Below are 18,655 nucleotides of genomic sequence, written 5' to 3'. Positions count from 1 at the left end.
GTGAGATGTGCGGTTCCCGCAAAACAAGAGAAAGGGAATTGTAAGGGCCCTTTAAATGGGCGGACACAGTGCATCGGGATTGAGGCCCAGAAGTAATTTCTGTGGATATTAGGACTGCCCTTGGGCGGGATCCTGGCCATATTGAGATAGTTTCGTAATGGGTGACTCTCTCGCTGATTGGCTGTGTGTGTGACCTCACAGGCCCTATGTAAGCCCACTGCAGGCAGCAACTGCCCTCTTTAACCTCGTGCTGTTCACCCTGGCTCCTAGCCTGGGTGGCCAAGCCAAGATGGGTAGCCGAAAGAGGTAAGGATTTTGGTAGTGAACACATGGGTCTTCTGACCAGGTGTTCACCAGGGAACCAACAAGTCAGGGCATCAGTTAGGGCATTATGTGAGTAGGTATAATAAAGGCTTTTAAGATTACATGTGGTTGTTCTTGAGTGCGCTACCGGTTACTAAGCTATAGATTCAAGAGATTGTGGCCAGAGACCTTAGAAGGCCTCAGAGGAGGCGAGCCGGGTAGAGCTCACACTGCAAAGGACAGTGGTCAAAGGTACTCTGGTGGGCCTAGGACAGACTAGTAATTGTAACTGCCAGGAGAGCACGTTACACACCTGTCAGATTGGCTAAGATGACAGGAACAAATAATGATGAATGTTGGAAGGGATGTGGGAAAACTGGGACACTGATACATCTTTGGTGGAGTTGTGAAAGAATCCAGCCATTCTGGAGAGCAATTTGGAACTATGCCCAAAAAGTTATCAAACTGTGCATACCCTTTGATCCAGCAGTGCTACTACTAGGCTTATATATCAAAGAAATACTAAAGATGGGAAAGGGACCTGTATGTGCCAAAATGTTTGTGGCAGCCGTTTTTGTAGTGGCTAGAAACTGGAAAATGAATGGCTGTCCATCAATTGGAGAATGGTTGGATAAATTATGGTATATGAAGGTTATGGAATATTATTGCTCTGTAAGAAATGACCAGCAGGAGGAATACAGAGAGGCTTGGAGAGACTTACATCAACTGATGCTGAGTGAAATGAACAGAACCAGAAGATCGCTGTACACTTCAATGCTGTATGAAGAGGTATTGTGATGGTAGTGGATATCTTCAACATAAAGAAGATCCAACACACTTCCAGTTGATCAAAAATGGACAGAAACAACTACACCCAGAGAAGGAACACTGGGAAGTGAATGTAAATTGTTAGCACTACTGTCTATCTACCCAGGTTACTTATACCTTTGGAATCCAATTCTTAACGTGCAACAAGAAAATTGGATTTACACACATATATTGTATCTAGGTTATAATATAACACATGTAAAATATATGGGATTGCCTGTCATCTAGGGGAGGGAGTAGAGAGAGGGAGGGGAAAATATGGAAAAATGAATATAAGGGATAATGTTACAAAAAAAAATAACTCATGCATATGTACTGTCAAAAAAATTTTTTTATAATTATAAAATTAATTAAAAAAAAAAAAAAGAGAGACTAGGCCATCTGATCTACAGCAGTTTGGATAAAAATGTGTTTTTACTTGGACCAAACTTAAAATGTCTTCAGAGAGCAGGATATCTCAAAACAAAATAGTAAAGGAAAGTATCCATATGTCCCTTTTTTTTTTTTAAACATTTTTCTCCAAATATGCTATTTTCTTTTCAATTTTTATTATTTATTATTATATAATTATATATTAAATAATTATTTTAGAATTAGGGAGAAGATTTTTCTGTCATTTCACCCAATATCTGTCAAGATGAATAGTTGTCATTACATCAGGGCTCTCCAATTTGGGATATACACATACTCAGGGAATTAAAAAAGGTATGTTTAGGTTCAAAAAAAGCATAGTGCAGCTACTCCTTAGTATTAACTCCATAATGGCTCTGAATCCTATTCTTGCTTATCAAGCAGAGGGGTGAGATGATGATAGAATATTAAGGCATTTTGTGAAACAGAAGATGAAGAAATGACTTGATTAAAAAAAAAATACTAAAACTAAGAGCTTTCCAACATAATCCCCAGATGTATTGTGGGGTAGCCCTGCTTATATAATGCTCACCATATTTTAAAGGAAAAATATAATTGAAAGATGTGCATCTCTTTAGACAGGGGATAGACTAAGTGTCAAATAACATCTACCCTGTCATGCACAGCTAAAGAATTTCTTCTGATCAGTTGTATTTCTTTGTTGTGGGGGATAGTTCTAAGTATGGGTTGGTGGGTGGGAGAATCCTTGGGACAGCTAGTAAAAAAACAAAAAACAAACCAAAAAACCCCTTTTAATTAAATCAACCCTTCCTTATCCTTTCCTTCCTCTCTCTCCCCCTCTCCCTCTCCTTCCCTCTCTCTCTTTCCCCTTCCTTCCCTCCCTCCTTCTTATTTAGTCTTCTGTGGCCCTTTGTACATTCTCCCTTGGCAATTTTATTCACTCCTAAGGTTTCAAAAATTATCTCTAAATTCTCTGTCTTCATATATACATATAGTATAAATTTTCAAAATATCGTGTATATACAAAAATTAACTTAAAATAATATTGTGTATATCAAAATATGTATGTAATCTTAAATATTGTATGGATCAAATTATTGAAATACATACCAAAATATTGTGCATATATACAATTTCAAAAGACATATATCAAAATATGTGCAACTGCTAAGGTTTCAAAAATTATCCCCATCAAAATGACATATATACAATGCAATATTTAAATTTATCTTTTGAGATTTTATACATATACAATACTGATATATTTCCAATAATTTTATACATTTAAGATTATATCCGTATTTTGACATACACGATATTTTAAGTTAATTTTGACATATATAAACAACATTTTGAAATTTTATACACTATATATACATACAGGGGAAGAGAAGGAGAGAGAGAACATTTGGGGGCCATTTTGATGGAGATAATTTTTGAAACCTTAGGAGGGAATAAAGTTGCCAGGGGAGACGACTGGGAAGAGGAAGCAGGGCCAAGGAAGCTCGAGCAAACTGCTGTATAAATGCCAGATATTATTTATGATCATCGTCGTCGTTAGCTATTTTACACATAAGATGACGAAATTAGACCACGGCGAGGGGGAGGATTCAGGTCCCGTGACACACAAGCCAACGCCCCTTCCACCGCGTCCGACTATAGCCGTCAGAAGCCACGACTTCAGTTTGGTTCCAAATTTACGTGCCGCAGAGGACTAACAGAACGAAGGTGGGGGAGGGGGAGGGGGAAAAGGGGGAAAAAAAGACTATTGAGCTTTTTTTCTATCTCTCGGAGTCCGCAGGAACCCGCGAGAACTCCTTAGAATCTCGTGTCCTTTCCCCCAGACATCCGCTCCCTTCCTTCCTCCTCCGCACCCTCCTCCTTCCTGCCCCTTCCTCCGCCCTTTCTTCGCCCCTCTCTCCTTCCTCTTTTTCCATTGGCCGAGGGCCGTGACGCCATCGGCCGGCGCCGTGAGCGCCCCAAGCCGCGGGCGCAGGAGGAGCTGCGTTGCCGTCGCAGTCCCCACCGTAGTTGCCGTAGCTGTTTCCTCGGCTCGTCGGGAATCATGGCGACTTCTCTGTGGAAAGGCCTGGTGGGGCTGGGCCTGTTCGCGCTGGCCCACGCGGCCTTCTCTGCCGCGCAGCACCGTTCTTATATGCGCCTCACAGAAAAGGAAGATGAGGATCTGCCCATCGACATCGTCCTCCAGACGCTGCTGGCCTTTGCGGTTACCTGCTATGGTATAGTCCACCTCGCAGGGGAGTTTAAAGACATGGATGCTACTTCAGAACTGAAAAATAAGACACTTGACACATTAAGGAACCACCCATCTTTTTATGTGTTTAATCATCGCGGTAGAGTGTTGTTCCGCTCCCCGGACATGGTGTATTCTTCCAACCAAGACGCTTTGTTGTCGAGGTCTACTGTGAAGTTACGGAAACTTGAACCTCTGCGTCGTTAGGGTTATTCCTGTTACAGTAGCCCGGAAAACGGAGATATACTATCGGAGTTTGGGGTATACACCAGTTTTTAAAATATCTACCGCAGACTTTATACTATTAAATATAACCGAGGACTTTGTTTGTACACTGTTAATGAAATGGCTGAATTGTGACTTGGCAATGCAGTATCTAAGTTATTGCGACAATTATGCTGTGAAACGTGACTGACCTTTCATACTTTAAACACTGTTTCAGTTGATTTTTTTTTTCCAGTTAAAAAACAAACTCATTTCTAAAAGTCAGACACTTGAACAATTTCATCGAAGAACAATGGGAGTGTTTTATAGCGATTTATTTCCTATGGTTTGCCTACACGACAATGTTAAGGATTTTTTGTGCGTATGTGTGGAAATACTGTGTGGACTACTGAATTTTGCATCAAAAGGTTGGAAAAGGCTGTCGGTCTTCAGTGTTTAGGGTTAAATGTGCTGTGACTGCTTAACCGCTGTGGTCCTTTGAAACCAAGATGGTGGCTCTTCGAGTTTTTTTTCCTGACCCTTCAAAAGTGGCTACACTTAAAGTTCCTTTCAGTTTTATCAGTGACTTTGTTCTCCCTTTTCTCACCTCCAAGCTGCACCTCCATCAATCGAAGATAACTGTCATGTTACTCTTTAACCTCTCTGGAACTTTATTCAAATATGCTATTTTACTGGGCACTTTTTTGGCAGAGATTATTTGCCCTAACAGAAATTTATCTAACAAGCGCAACTTGCTTAAAGGTACTTGTGCTGCTTTCCTTCTTTGTAAAGATGTTCACTAATTGTGTAATATGTGTAGTAGCTGATAAGTCCTTAAAGAGACCATCATTTAATTAAACTTCCTTTTTCATAGTTCAGCTGAAATCAGTTTTCCCCTGTTCTTAATTTTAAATTAATATTATTTTTTAATTTACTAAATTAAAATTAAAAAAAAATTGCGATGTTAATTCCTTGGATTTGGAACTAACATTTGTACTTCAATTGCACAACTTATGATTCATAATAGGCTGATAGATTTTTCACCTTCAGTTTACATAAAGGTGAAGGTGGATTTAACTTGGTTTCTGTTTCATATCATAAAATGTTCTCTTGAGACAAAACTAGATCTCTAGTTGTTAAGTTTTGCATCAGCCTCTTTTCTCTACCACAATATTTTTTTCAATGTGTTTTATACATCCAAATAAAATTATTAAGTGGAAACTTTAGTTCCTTGTAGGATAGGGTCATTACTGGATTCTTGATAGACTATAGATTTAAACATGAAGTCAGCAATAAAAATACGACTTTTCAAATGAGACAACATCAATGAAAGTTTTCTGCTGGCACAACTGTCTAATCTTATATGAACCAAATCAGCTGCAACCTAGTTAGTTATACTACCAATGAAATGAGTTTAAATTTGAAATATGAGGCTGAAATGTGATAATCACATCAAAATAATGTGGAAAACAAGTTTTTCAGATTGAGTACTTGGGTGCTAATTTTTATGTAGTTACTTGATAGGAAGAAGAGTCACTAATTTCTTCCCTTTGCTTTAGGTCTCAAAGGTGCCAGTTTCTGCTATTGTGTATAGTGAGAAATAAGAAAGAAATAATAGGAATCCATTATTGCAGTAAAAATAAGTGATTGTTGATAGCTTTAAGAGTGGGTCTGATGTTTAGGTGTTCTAATTATTTTGAATTGTTTCTTTTCCCATTCAAATGATGGATTATCTCTTAATATATTTTGGGCTATCTTTATAATGGGTCTTATGCCCATTTAGATTTACCAAGTTTTTAGGAAAGGTAGACTGTTGAACTTGAAAACCTTATGTTTATTTGAAGACTGTCTTAAACTTCTAAATTGTTTTGTATTCAGTCAACAATTATTTATTAAATGCCTGCTATTAACCAGGCAAAGTTAGGAACTTAAGATACAGATACAAATAATGAAGTGATATTTTCTCAAGGAACTTATATTTTATCAGAGGAGATACACTTAGAAATATAAGCATATATGGAGTAAATATAAGAGTAAGGGAAGCCACCAATAATTGGAGGGAATGAGGAAAAGCTTCTTGTAGAAGCTGGAGCTTGAGTTAAATCCTGAAGTAAGGGATTTTGTAAGGTGGAAGTAAGGAAGGTGTACTTTATAGGTATAGGAGACATTTTATGCAAAGCCATGGAGTTTTAGAGATGAAGTGTTCTATGGGAGGAAGCACGAAGGCCAATTTAAATAGATCATACATAGAATGTTGGAAGGGTAATAATAGATAATGAGACTATACTTGAGGCCAAATTATAAAAGGTCTTAAAAGTCAAACAATAGGGTTTTTAAAATTTAAAATTTTATTTTCAGTTCCAAATTCTCTTCCCCTCACTTTTACCTTCCCTATCCATTGAGAAAGTAAGAAAAATAAAACAAGTTACAAATATGTATAGTCAAGCAAAAGAAATTCCTGCATTAGTATGTTCAAAACAGAAAAGGCTTCTATGCTTTCAAACTCTATATTCATTACCTCTCTTTCTTCAGGTAAATGTGTCTGTGATTGGTTCCATTGTGTTTATCAGAGTAAATATTGTTTTTCTTTGTAAATAGTAGAGTTTACATTTGATTTTGTTATCAATAGGGAGCCACTGAAGTTTATTGGGCAGGGAAATTATATGGTCAGAAATGCTTTAGAAAAATTGCTTTGATAGCTGTATTGAAGATGAATTAGAGTGTAGGTGAAGCTTGAGGCAGGGAGATCAAATAGGCAAGAAACGATGAGGGCCTAAATTAAGGTGGTATGGCTAAGAAAGAAGTAGATATAAGAGATATGGAGGGAGCAGGTGAGTGTGATGCTAAAGTGATCCCTAGAAGATTTCAGGTGTCCTCCACAGAAATCAGGAAGGTCAGATGAGGTTTAGTGAGAAAACAATTCTGTTTTGGACATAGTGACTTTGAGATGCCTATGGGACATCTAATTTGGAATCCAGGAAGTGTTGGTTATGCATGGAATTGTCCATCAGGAAAAAGATGGGCTAGAAATACAGATCTTGGGAGTCATCTACCAATGGGATTTCACTTAAGGAGTGTATTTAAAAACAGGATAAAATCTTGATGTATGCCTACACACCTACAGATCACCTATGACCAGATCTCTAACTATAGGAATGGATGAATAATGATGAACAAAAGGGACTGGGGAGAATCAAGATACTAAATAGTGTCATGAAAGGAGTAAGCGGATAGTCAACAAGGTTAAAACTTGCAGAAGATGAGGACTAAGAAAAGGCCAGTAGCTTTGGCAATAAAGAGATCATTCCTAACTTTGAAATAATAAAATCATATTGAAAACTTTTGAAAAGAAAGTAAAAAGTAGAAGGAAGAGGCATTAATGGCTTTTTCTAGGAATTTGGCTGAGAGAGGGAAAAGAGGACTCTATAGAAAATTGGACTTTGAACTGGAGGGGGACTTTAGATGCCATCCAGTGGAGCTCCCTCATTTTACTAATGAAGAAATTGAAGCACAGAAATTATCTGACTTGCTCCATCACACAACTATTAAGTGTCTGGGGCAGGATTTGAACAGATCTTCTTGCCCTCTAGTACAGAAGTTTATCTATTACTCCATGCATCCTCTGTAAAAACTTGAAGGGATGCCAGAACCTAATCCAGGTATTTTTTTTTAGGATGAGATAGGGAAGAAAATAGTAGGTAGAGGAGCAGCTAGGTGGTATAGTGGATAGAGCACCAGCCCTGAAGTCAAGAAGACCTAAGATCAAACTTGGCCTCAGACATAACACTTGACAGCTGTGTGGGGCAAATCACTTTACCCCAATTGCCTCAGCAAAAAAAAATATATATATAAATAAATAAATAATTGATGTGAAAATAGTAGATAGAAAGAACCTGGAGATTTTAAAAGGAGAAAGGGAAAGGAAGAAGCACTTATGTAGTGTCTGCTGTGTGCCACAGCTTTTATTTATTTATTTGTTTGTTTGTTTGTTTGTTTATTTATTTATTTGCAAAAAATGTTTCATTTGATCTTCACAACAATCCCAGAGGTAGGTCCTATTTTTCCTATTTGACAGCTGAGAAAACTGAAGCAAACAATTTAACTTGCTTAGGATCACACAACCAGTAAATGTCTGAGCCAAATTTAAACTTAGGTCATGACTTCAGGCCCACTACTGTGCACACTACTATTTGCTTAAGAAGACAGGAGGATATGAATCAAGGGTACGTGTGGAAGAATTGATCTTGTCAAAGAGGAGGGAAACCTCTTCAGAGACTGCAGTAGAGAACAAAAGATTGAGGAATAAGGGATTTTGAGATGAAGAGAAGATGAATAGGGTGGTTACAGGGAATGGTTTCTATTTTTTGGTAAAGTATGAGGAGAGATCTTCAGCTAAAAGGACAGAAGGGTAGAATAGAAAGGGAAGTCTTGGGAATTTGGAAAAGGAAGAGGTGAACCATTATCCTTTTTTAAAGAAAAGGCTTTTAAGAATCATTGGTGACTTTTACAAGATTTTCTTCAATTGGCTTTAAAAAGTATTAAACTGAGAAAAATAGTTGGTGAACATCATATAATTATATCATCACGTGTAGACTACTTTTTTTTTTTTTGTAGTAGACATCAGGCATAGACTACTTTTGTAGGAAGTATGGTCAAAAGAGGAGAAAGACGAGATGGAAACTGGGTAAAGTAGAAAATTAAAAACATGACTACATTTTTAAGTCTTGGGGAAATACTTTGGTGTATTTGCAGGAAGAAAGAAAGGAGCCAGTGGATAAGAGAGACAGTGTAAGTATAAGAGTAGAGAGATTCTAGAAGAAGCATGAAGAGATGATATCAGAAACAACAAATAGATTATTTTTATTTTGCATTAAGGCTTTTACTCTGAGATGGGTGAAGAATGGTGATAAGGCAGCAAACTCATTGGATAGGATTTGATGTGGAAGGTCTATCTTTGAATTCCACTGACATTATATATTAGCTGTTTGACTCTTGGCAAATCACTCAATCTTAGTATCCTCCTTAGTGAAATGGGAGTAACAGGCACTTTGCTAGTGGGTAAAGACCTAGGATCAGAACCTGTTTCTTACACTTACTGGTTGTGTGATTCCAGGCAAATCACACTGAAACTGTCAGGTGTCCTAAGCAACTTGGTCAGACTAAAGTTTAGGACAGATGCCAGTCAGCATTGATAAAGGGAATTCCTCTCTAGTTGCTACCTATATTTGAAATCACAGCCTTCCTCCCCCCCCAAAAAAAATAGCAGAGGTGGTCAAAAAATAGTGGGAATGGTAATGACTTAACACATAATTTGCAAGCTTTGAACTGCTGTTTTGTTAATTATTATTATTAGAAGAGTTAAGGCCATTCACTTGCATCAATCTCATTGGTGAAGTCATAGTCTATAAATATTAATTGCCTGCTATATGCCAAACGTTGTAAGTGATGGGGTTAGAAAGAAAAGTCAAATCCCTTTACTCAGATTCCTAGTTTCTTCTCTCAAGGAGCTCACAATTTAATGAGGGAGATTCTTAGGAAAAATATGTGGGTTATATTGGAGATAATGGACAAAGGAAAGACAAATGAAGATGGATTGGGAAAACGTTCTTATAGAAGATATAATTTTAGCTGGGGAAGCTAGGAAGGCAGAGATGAGGAAGGAATTTAGGCATGGGAAACTGGAAAAAAATGCCCAGAATTGGGAAATGGATTGTTTTGTTCAAAGAAAAACAAGGAGATAAATAAATGTCACCGGATTACAGTGCTATGGGAAAGAGTAAGATGTAAAAAGGTTTAGAGTTATTAAGGACCTTGAGTGCCAGAAAATATTTTGTTTGATCTGGAGGTGATAGGAAGCTATTGAAACTTAGAGAGTGGGCTCTGTATATATGAGTGAGTGTGTGACATGGGCTGGTCTGTGCTTTAGCAAGGTGAGTGTGACAGCTGAGTAGAAGATTGGCTAAATGAGGAGAGACCTGAGTTAGCCAGCAAGCTGTCACAGTAGTCTAGGCATGAGGTGGTAAGGGCCTGCACCAAGGTGCTGACGGGCAGGAGGGAGCAGAAGGATAGTGTGAAAGTAGGCTTGGTAATTGATTAACTATAGGAAAGAATAAATGAATAGTTGAGGATAACACCTTGGCTGTGATTCTAACTGACTTGAAGCATGGTGGGGCCCCTTTTGATAGTAATAGGGAAATTGTGAAGCGGGGAAGTCTTATGGGGAAAGAATGAGTTCAGTTTTGGATATCCATTTTGTGATATATAATAAGCAGTTGGAATTTTGAGCCTGGAGATCAAGGAAGAGGTTAGGGCTGGGAATCATCATAGGGATGATAACTGAATCAATGATGAGTTTACCAAATTAAAGAATATATAGGGGAGAAGAGAGCCCTGTACTAAGTCTTGGCAAACACCCATGGTTAGTGGGCACAACCTGAATGAAGAACCAGTAGAGAAGACTGAGTAAAAATGATCAGTAATGTCATGAAAATCTAGAGAGAAGAGAATATTGAGGAGAAAAGGGTGATTGATCATGCTAAAAGTTGCAGAGATCAAGGATAAAGAAAAGGTCATTAATAGGTTGTAATAGACTGTTATCCACTCCTGAAAATAGGTGTATATGATGGTGAGGTGGTTGGATGGAGTTTTGTGAGCTTGATGAAAAAGGGTAGTTAAGAGAATTGTGGAGACTTAAAACACGAATTAATAGAATACTATTTCAAAGCTGTGGTTGTGAACTACAATTTAATTGTGGGTAAAATCTGCTTAGTATTTTTATTCTTTTTTTTAAATTTTAAAATTTTTTTATATTTTATATATCTTTTAATATATTTATATATATAATTTTATATATTTATTTAATTTTATTTTTTATAAAGCTCAACAATTTTAAAGCAAAAGTGGAAAGAGGAGATGGTGGAAATTGCCTAGAATTGAAGATTATCAGAATTATAGGGAATGGCAGAAAGTTTCTGTTTCTAAAATGATGGTGGTGAAACATTAAAGTGAAAGATGATGGGATTAGGGCTTTGTGAAGCAAGTAAAGTTATAGTGGGAGATTAAGATTGGGAGAATGGGAAAGGCATAGGACACTAGAGATCACTATAAATAAGACTTTATTGAAGGTTAAAGAGTGAGAAAATGAAAGAATAAGAGGTTATGTTTGGAGAATAAAATTATTGAATAAAGAATTTTGGAAATGCTATCATGAGTACTATGGTGTGTTGCTAAAGTGGAAGTGGAGAGAAGGTTATCAGAATTGATGAGGTTGAGTAATTAGGGGTTTAGACTAGGTGGCCAACATTAATATTTCAATTCCAGAGGATGATGACTGGGGTGAAAATAGAGGGGAAAAACTATAAGGTAAGTGCTTAAGTTAATGAGGTATATTTGGAATAATTATAGGTCATTGGTGACAACAAAGTTGGAGAAAAGATTCTTTCATTGAATTGCATGGACTTTGAAGAATGAAATAATCTTGTGGTATTATGATAGAAAAATAGTTTGAGGGCCTTGGTTGGGGAAACAAATACCTTGGCATGCCCTGCAGTCCCTCTAAATCTGTGGAAGCTTGAGACATTTGGGGCTTCCAAAGAGAAGGTTGCAAAGATGCTGTGTCTTCATGATTTAAATGAGGGTTGCAAAGGTATTGTATCTTCATAGTTTAAATTGGTAGGTAAAAGAAGGTTGGAGATAGTTTTTGAATGTAGAGGGGATTATTAAAAATCAAAATGTTCAATTCCATCTTTGGGTTTTTTCAAAGCATTCTTCAACATTCTTTTGTAGGCTTATAGACTTAGAGCTGGAAGGTACTAAAAAGTCATCTCTTTCAAATTTTCCTTTACAGAGGAACAGATGAGGGGGGACCTCCTACAAACGAGAAGTGTTCACTGCTTTTCATTGAACCCAGTTTGAGAAGGCAGTATGGTATAGTGGAAAGATCATTTATTTAGGAGTTAGAAGAACTTGGTTCAAATGCCATTTCTTATTTACTTAGATGATTTTGGACAAGATATTTAGATTATTTGGATATCCATTTCCTCAAATGTAAAATATGGGGATTAACGTGTTATATGGGCCTTTAAGGTACTTTCCATTTCCAAACATGTGATTTTATGAGTTCTGAAATTGATACCTTAAGTGGCATTTTACTTATCCTTCCCACATCTTCCTTTTCTTTCCTAAGGTCAGACTCCTAGATCAAAGGCAAGTTAGGAAACACCAAGAACATTATATGTCATGCCATTAGATGCAGCAGAATACAATTGATTTTGGGGGGTGTGTGTGTGTGAGTGATTTGAAGTCTTAGGTCACTTGTGCCCTCTTCATGTTTTGAGCTACCCTTAGTCTTAATAGCATCAGAGAATGATGAGAACTGCTCTTTTGTAGCTTTCCAGAATTTGTTCCTTTAGATCTCAAAATGTAGCTAAGCAGGAGTTTCTATTCTGTGACCTTCTAGCTCCATCACTTCTGGTCACTTCACTTCCAAACAACTGGCTAAGGCTAGAAGAAGCTTGTCCTACTTTCCTGAACTCTCAGAAACAGCTCTTTTTGTATTGTTGTTCAGTCATATTTTAGTAGTGTCCAACTCTTTGTGAGCCCATTTAGGATTTTCTTGGTAGAAATACTAGAGCATCTTGCCATTTTCTTCTCCAGTTTATATTATAGATGAATAACTGAGGCAAACAGGGTTAAGGACTCCCTGGTCACGTACCTGGTAAGTGTGGATTTAAGTAAGGCTAGATTTGAACTTTCAAAGATGGGTGTTTCTGACTTCAAGTGCAGCACTCTTTTTAATGTACAACCTGATTGCCCAAAGCTCTTCCTACCTAGGTCTAAAGATTCATGGATGTATCAATGTATTCCCATACCTGCCTTTCCCCCCTCAAAAGCTGGACACTAAATTTTACTGAGTTATACATTTTACTACTTCCAAAATTGTGTATATGTAGATAGTAGTAATAGTTAATATTTATATAATACTGTAGGGTTTTCAAAGTGATTTATGTAACAATATTGGGAATGTGGTCATTATTGTTGTCCCTATTTTATAGATTAAAAAAAAAAAAACCCACTGAGGCTGACTTGGCTTTGGTCAGATATTAAATATCTAAGACAGGATTTGAAATGAAGTCTTCTTGATTTTGGGTCCACCACTGTAACCAACATGACATGATAGGATATGCCTGATAGGAATGCAGAGGTGAGCATGGGACGGTTGGTTTGTTAAGAAATGAAAGTGGTCAAAGGCATGTAAACTAGTCAGAATTGTCATACCCATCAATATTCCATGACCATTCTCAAGAAAAGAATCTTAAAAGTTCTTGACATGGTGAATATTAATCATCATCATGAAAAACAAATATGAAAAACAAATATGCAGTTTTAGTAGATAGGAACCCTGAAAATGACAGCTGTTCCATTCATTTTAGTCAGCTGTCTATGAACAATCAAATCATTGATTGTTGAAGTAAATGAAAAATTAGAAGAAAATATAAAAATGAGAAAATGCTATTTGTGATTTCATTAATTCCATTCTGAATATATTTTTAAAAGCTATTGTTATTGAAAATAAGAAATTTTAAAAGTAAAGAAATTTATATTTTTCATAGATGTATGTAACTTTTGCAAAATGATTGTTACAATAAGTTGGTCAAGAAAGTCCAGAAATGGCAAACATTTAATCTCTTTGTCAAACTCAAGTATATGCATCTAAAATTTAGAGTACAAAAATACAAGTACCATATGGATTCATTTGTAAAATATTACAGGGAAAAGAAAAAAAAGTCTATAATAGAGCTTAGCATGAAATTTAGCTAATTAATTTATATTGTATAGATGAAACCAGGAGGACCACCACTACATGAAATGAAACTGTTTATTTGGTGTTGTTTTCATCAATGAACTATTAATACACTTATTACTTTGAACACTTCAATACCTGGTATAATATGTAAAACCATGACAGTTGTGCTTAAGAAGATGAAGAATGACTGAATATGATGAAATATGTGCATAAAACAGTAATTGTAGCAGCTCATAACCATTGTAAAGGCACTTAGGGGGATATATTTTCAAGATATCTCAGAGAAGAAAGTTTCAAGGGTAAAAAAGAATGTGTTTGTTCACCCCTTTTGTCCAAAACAAGTTTGCAGAATAGTATCACTACTGCCAATCTTTATTCTTACTTTCTCATCATTCAATTCACATATAATACTGATTGAATCACCAGAGCTAACAATCACCTACATGTTTCTATCAATCTTCTGTTAAAGGTGTATAATTTCCATGTATTCTAGGTAAGCACTAAAGGTTTTCTCTCCAAGTAATCAGAAAGTCCTTCTCTTTATCAGACTTCACTTAGCTGAACCTCTTGAAATTCAATCTGTCCTACTTGCTGAATTGATGTTCATTTTGATGGGGAATCACTGCCCAAAGAGAAGGTCGATGGCCCTGGAGTACTGAAAGTTTGTGAGAGTCCCTCTAGAGCTTTAGCAAGCTTTTACATCAACTTCAATCCATCCTTCTCTCATCATGAAAGCTTTAATTAGTTAGCACTTAAGTAGTAAATGATTTAATAAGTGATTACTTTCTCATCTCTAAAGTCTTTGAGTATGGCATGTACAGATAAGATGTTTCTTTTATGACAGCATAAACAAAAAGCATGTAGGCTTTTAAAAATGATTTTCTTTACAGCATATCATTTTATGCATTCTAGCTGAACTGTATACTGCCTTTTTTGTTTTTGTTGCTTTAAAACTCAAAATATTTGAATTAGCAAATCAGTACAGTAATAAAGGTTATTTTAAAATGTGTTTTCCGTACATGTATTAAAATTATTTTAATAATTAGATTCTCTGTTGGCATCTATGGCATGTCACCGTGGAGATAGCTTTTTATAATGCTCCACTTGACATCAAGGAATAAAACAAAGACATACTTAGAGATATGCTGCAGTATATTGAATAGAAGGCTAGTCTTGGAATCAGGATGACTTCTGTCCTGCTCTTACTAGTAATGTGATGGTGGGGTCAGTCATTTTACTTCAGCCCTAAGTAGTCCTCTGAGCCTGTAAGTTACAAAAGAGTTATTGACCTGCATTGGCGAATGATGTTTACAAACCATGAGTTCTCTACCAGTTAAATCACAGAACTAGATACAAAAAAAAATTATAATAATTTGAAAAATATTCTTAACATCTTCACTGGCAAAACAAGTAGATGAAAAACACATGTAAGAGTGACAGGGACTTTTATGTAGGTGGCAGGAGTGCTGGCTCCATCTTCCTTGGGACTTATGAAAGAACACATCGGTACAGTTTGCCTGAGCTGGGTATTAGCTGTGGGGCATGGGAGGAGTTGGAAAGAATTCCCTCATCCCACTCCTCTTGGAATGAGGGCTAGAGACCTTTGTTGGGAAGAGGGTGTGAAGGGAGGGAGACAAGGCTTGCTGAGCCACCTGGGGCTCTTGCGTTCATCTGCCGGGCCTGAGGAACAAAGAGTTGAAAATTGTTCAGTCTTGAGGGCTGTTGATAGCAGTAATCTCACTATTTCCTGTCTCCCTCCACTCAGTAGAATAAACAGCTGAAGCAGAAAACGACAGCCCTAATAGATGGCGGTGGCAGCTTGGCAGAGGAGAAGGCCCTGTTCCATGTGACGTGGTGCAGAGGAAATGGAGCAACTGCTGACGTGGAATGGAATGGCAGCAGCATGGGGGACTCTGGGAGCACACTGAGGAGACTGAGATATGGAACTGAAAAGCAGAAGCACAGCTATTTGCTGGGAGACAGAACCTGGAGACGTGTTCTAGCTATAATGCAACCTTCCTCATCTTGGAGTTCCATTTGTATTCCCTTCCCCACCAGAGTGGAAATCGGAGATAGTGTACTTTGTGTGTATGAAGGGTGGGGCTGAGATTGATTCTACTACTTTATTTTCCCTTATTTTCTTTGCTTTTCTTTTCCAATTAAATGCTTTGCTATTTAGTTTAAATGTTCCTGTCTGGTCTGTTAGTAGGGAATATATTTGTGGAATTTTTTTCTCAAGAACCTTACAAGTATGGGTTTACATATTGTATTGGATGGAATTAAGGACACTGCAGGGATCCAGTGAAGTGTTTTTTTTTTTCTTGAATTTTTTTTGACTAGGCTAACTGATGCATACATTTGTACATTAGTAGACATGCAACAATAAGTTACATTATTTAAGTTGTTTATAGTAGAAGCATTAAGGATTTATTTTTTTTAATGTCTTAAGTTATAATTTGGCAGCATTTTTGTTATAGTTTTGAGGTCTATTAGCAATCCAGGCACCATGATTTGATGGTATATAATTTTCAGTGTTCAAGTACATTGCATGAGGAGTTGAAATGTCATTGCTTACTCTACTGAAGCAACAGTACCATCAAGGTAATTCAGTTTTTGGAAAGCTTATATTCAGTGGTGAGATTTAACTCTCATTTGTGACAGTTGATTTTGGGGAGGGTACCCCACATCTTTGGTGATGAGAATATCGGGAAAAAAATCTTACATTCTTTATGTACTTGTTGTGGGGGAAAGGGGAGAAAGTACTGGGCAAAACATCCCAGAAAGAAGACAGCATAGTTCTTGTACTTTGCTAAATGTGCATTTCCAGATCTCCAAGAAGACAATAGACAAAGGGGAATTAGGGAATCAGTTATTAAATCATTCATTGCTGACTAAGTGCTGACTACTTTTCTTAAAGCTTTCATGATGAGAGGAGGATGGATTAAAGTTGATGTAAAAGCCTGCTGAAAAGAGGGACTCTCATAAACTTTTAGTGCTCCCAGGTCCATCGACCTTCTCTTTGGGCAGTGATTCTCTATCAAAATGAACATCAACTCAGAAAGTAGGACAGATTGAATTTCAAGAAGTTCAGCTAAGTGAGGACTGATAAAGTGAAGGACATTCTGATTACTTGGAGAGAAAACCTTTAATGCTTACCTAGAATACTTGGAAATTATACACGTTTAACAGGGGATTGGTAGAAAGAAATTTAGGTGATTGTTAGCTCTGGTGATTCACTCAGTATTGTATGTGAATTGAAGATGTACTGCCTGCTTGGTGATTATGGACACTAGATAGCCAGTATGGTAGTGTTAGTAGCAAACAGCCTCTGATTTTTTTCCTTAGGTTGAAGAAGTTGCCACAGAGGTTCATGGTCAAGTGTTTAGTGTTTGTGGGAGCACATTGACCATATTTAGCTAACTTTTTTATTTATGCCTTAAGGAATGGCTTCCCCTCTAAGATAACCTCCTATCTACTCTGTAGATACCTTGTATGTACTTATTTATTTACATGTTGTGTTTCCCATTAGAATGTAAGCTCCTGAAGGCAGATTGGTTTTATTTTTTCTTTGTATCCCTAGTTGCTTAGTACAGTGCCTGACACATAGTAATAGCTTAATAAATGCTTGTTGATTGATTGATTGATTAATTAATTAAGTGCTCCAGGGTACTATTTTATCACATCACGTTCTTGGTGTACCTAAAACTGCATGAGCAACAGAAAATATTCCCCACCTCACCCCCCAGCTACTCATAACTGATTCATTCAATTTGGGAAGTAGAGAAAGACCACATAGACAAAGATTTCTAAGACAACAAAAAGTGGCCCTATAGGACTCCAGGCAAGTGGGTCATTGTTAGTTGACAAGTGTTAGTTGACCTTCAGTTGCAGTATGGACTTGGCTTGCCAATTACAGAACCTTTTTTTAATTATTCTTTTCAGAGAACAAGGAAGTTTGACTTAAAAAGTTGATAAAAGCCCAGTTCAAGAACAGCAACATAATAGTGAAAGAAGCAGTATTGTGCTTTGCTACAACTGTGAGCAAAATTAATACATACATGCTGCAGACACAAGAGAGTATACCGTGAATCTTCTAGAAATTTAGGTATACCAGGCTAGTATTTTGAATTGAGACAGTATCAGAAGTGAGCATTAGTGAAAAGTATGAATATTAGAGAGTTCATGGAGGTAAAATCAATAAAACTTGGTAAGTGATTTGTTATGGGGGAGGAAAGGATGGGGGAAAGGAAAAAGTCCTGGATGAGGATTTTTAATTAAGATGGTTGGTCATGGGAAAGATCATAACCAGTCTCAGCAAACACTTCCATCAAGTATTTTAAAAGTCGCTAGAAGAAATAAATGACCAATAAAACTAAAGGGAAATTCCAATAAACCCTTCAATTCAGTTTAGAATTACACAAGATTCTGAGAAGGGTGGTTCCAGGGTAACTGGTAAACTGGCTTGAAGCCAATTACATATTGACTGCGGCCTGCTTGAGCTGCAGTGGGAGAATAGAGTCAGCCCTTGGTACATCAGTGTATAGGGAGAGGGTTCTGGACAATGAGTATACCTGGTATCCCTCTAAGAGATCTGAATCTAGATCTTGTTAGCATCAGAGATGAAACAAAATTTCTCTTAAAACTTCCAATATTTTTTAGGCTCCTTTCTTTTCAGCCTCTCTTCCTCAGTGGGCTTTAAGGAGCAGTTTCTTAATTATGGTTTTCCCATTGTAATTGAAGTGATAGAGATGAAAAAGAGATTATAAATGATAAAAGTGTAATATTTGTCTTTCCCTCTGTGGACTTAAAAAATGTATTAACTATCCTATTGGATAGGGTGATTATTTCACAGGTGCCTATCTAAGCACTGAAACTGTTATATTTTATAT

The 18,655-nt window shown here is 36.9% G+C and overlaps 1 protein-coding gene across 2 annotated transcripts; it reads left to right on the top strand.

Moving 5' to 3' along the window:
* Positions 1–3,432: 3,432 nt before the first annotated feature.
* On the top strand, positions 3,433–15,951 carry MMGT1 (membrane magnesium transporter 1). Of its 2 annotated transcripts, none has more exons than XM_074269423.1 (2): positions 3,433–4,723; positions 15,535–15,951. In XM_074269423.1, exon 1 carries the CDS (start codon positions 3,569–3,571, stop codon positions 3,962–3,964), a length of 396 nt encoding a protein of 131 aa, XP_074125524.1. In that variant the 5' UTR covers positions 3,433–3,568; the 3' UTR covers positions 3,965–4,723; positions 15,535–15,951. The 2 variants fall into 2 exon arrangements, with proteins under 2 accessions (XP_074125524.1, XP_074125523.1); XM_074269422.1 differs by having other exon boundaries at positions 3,469–4,723; positions 15,532–15,951.
* The last annotated feature ends 2,704 nt before the right edge of the window (positions 15,952–18,655 follow it).

This window comes from Sminthopsis crassicaudata, chromosome 5 (assembly GCF_048593235.1).
Source record: "Sminthopsis crassicaudata isolate SCR6 chromosome 5, ASM4859323v1, whole genome shotgun sequence".
Classification (NCBI taxonomy): Eukaryota; Metazoa; Chordata; class Mammalia; order Dasyuromorphia; family Dasyuridae; genus Sminthopsis; species Sminthopsis crassicaudata.
This window is presented reverse-complemented; position numbering and strand designations above follow the sequence as displayed.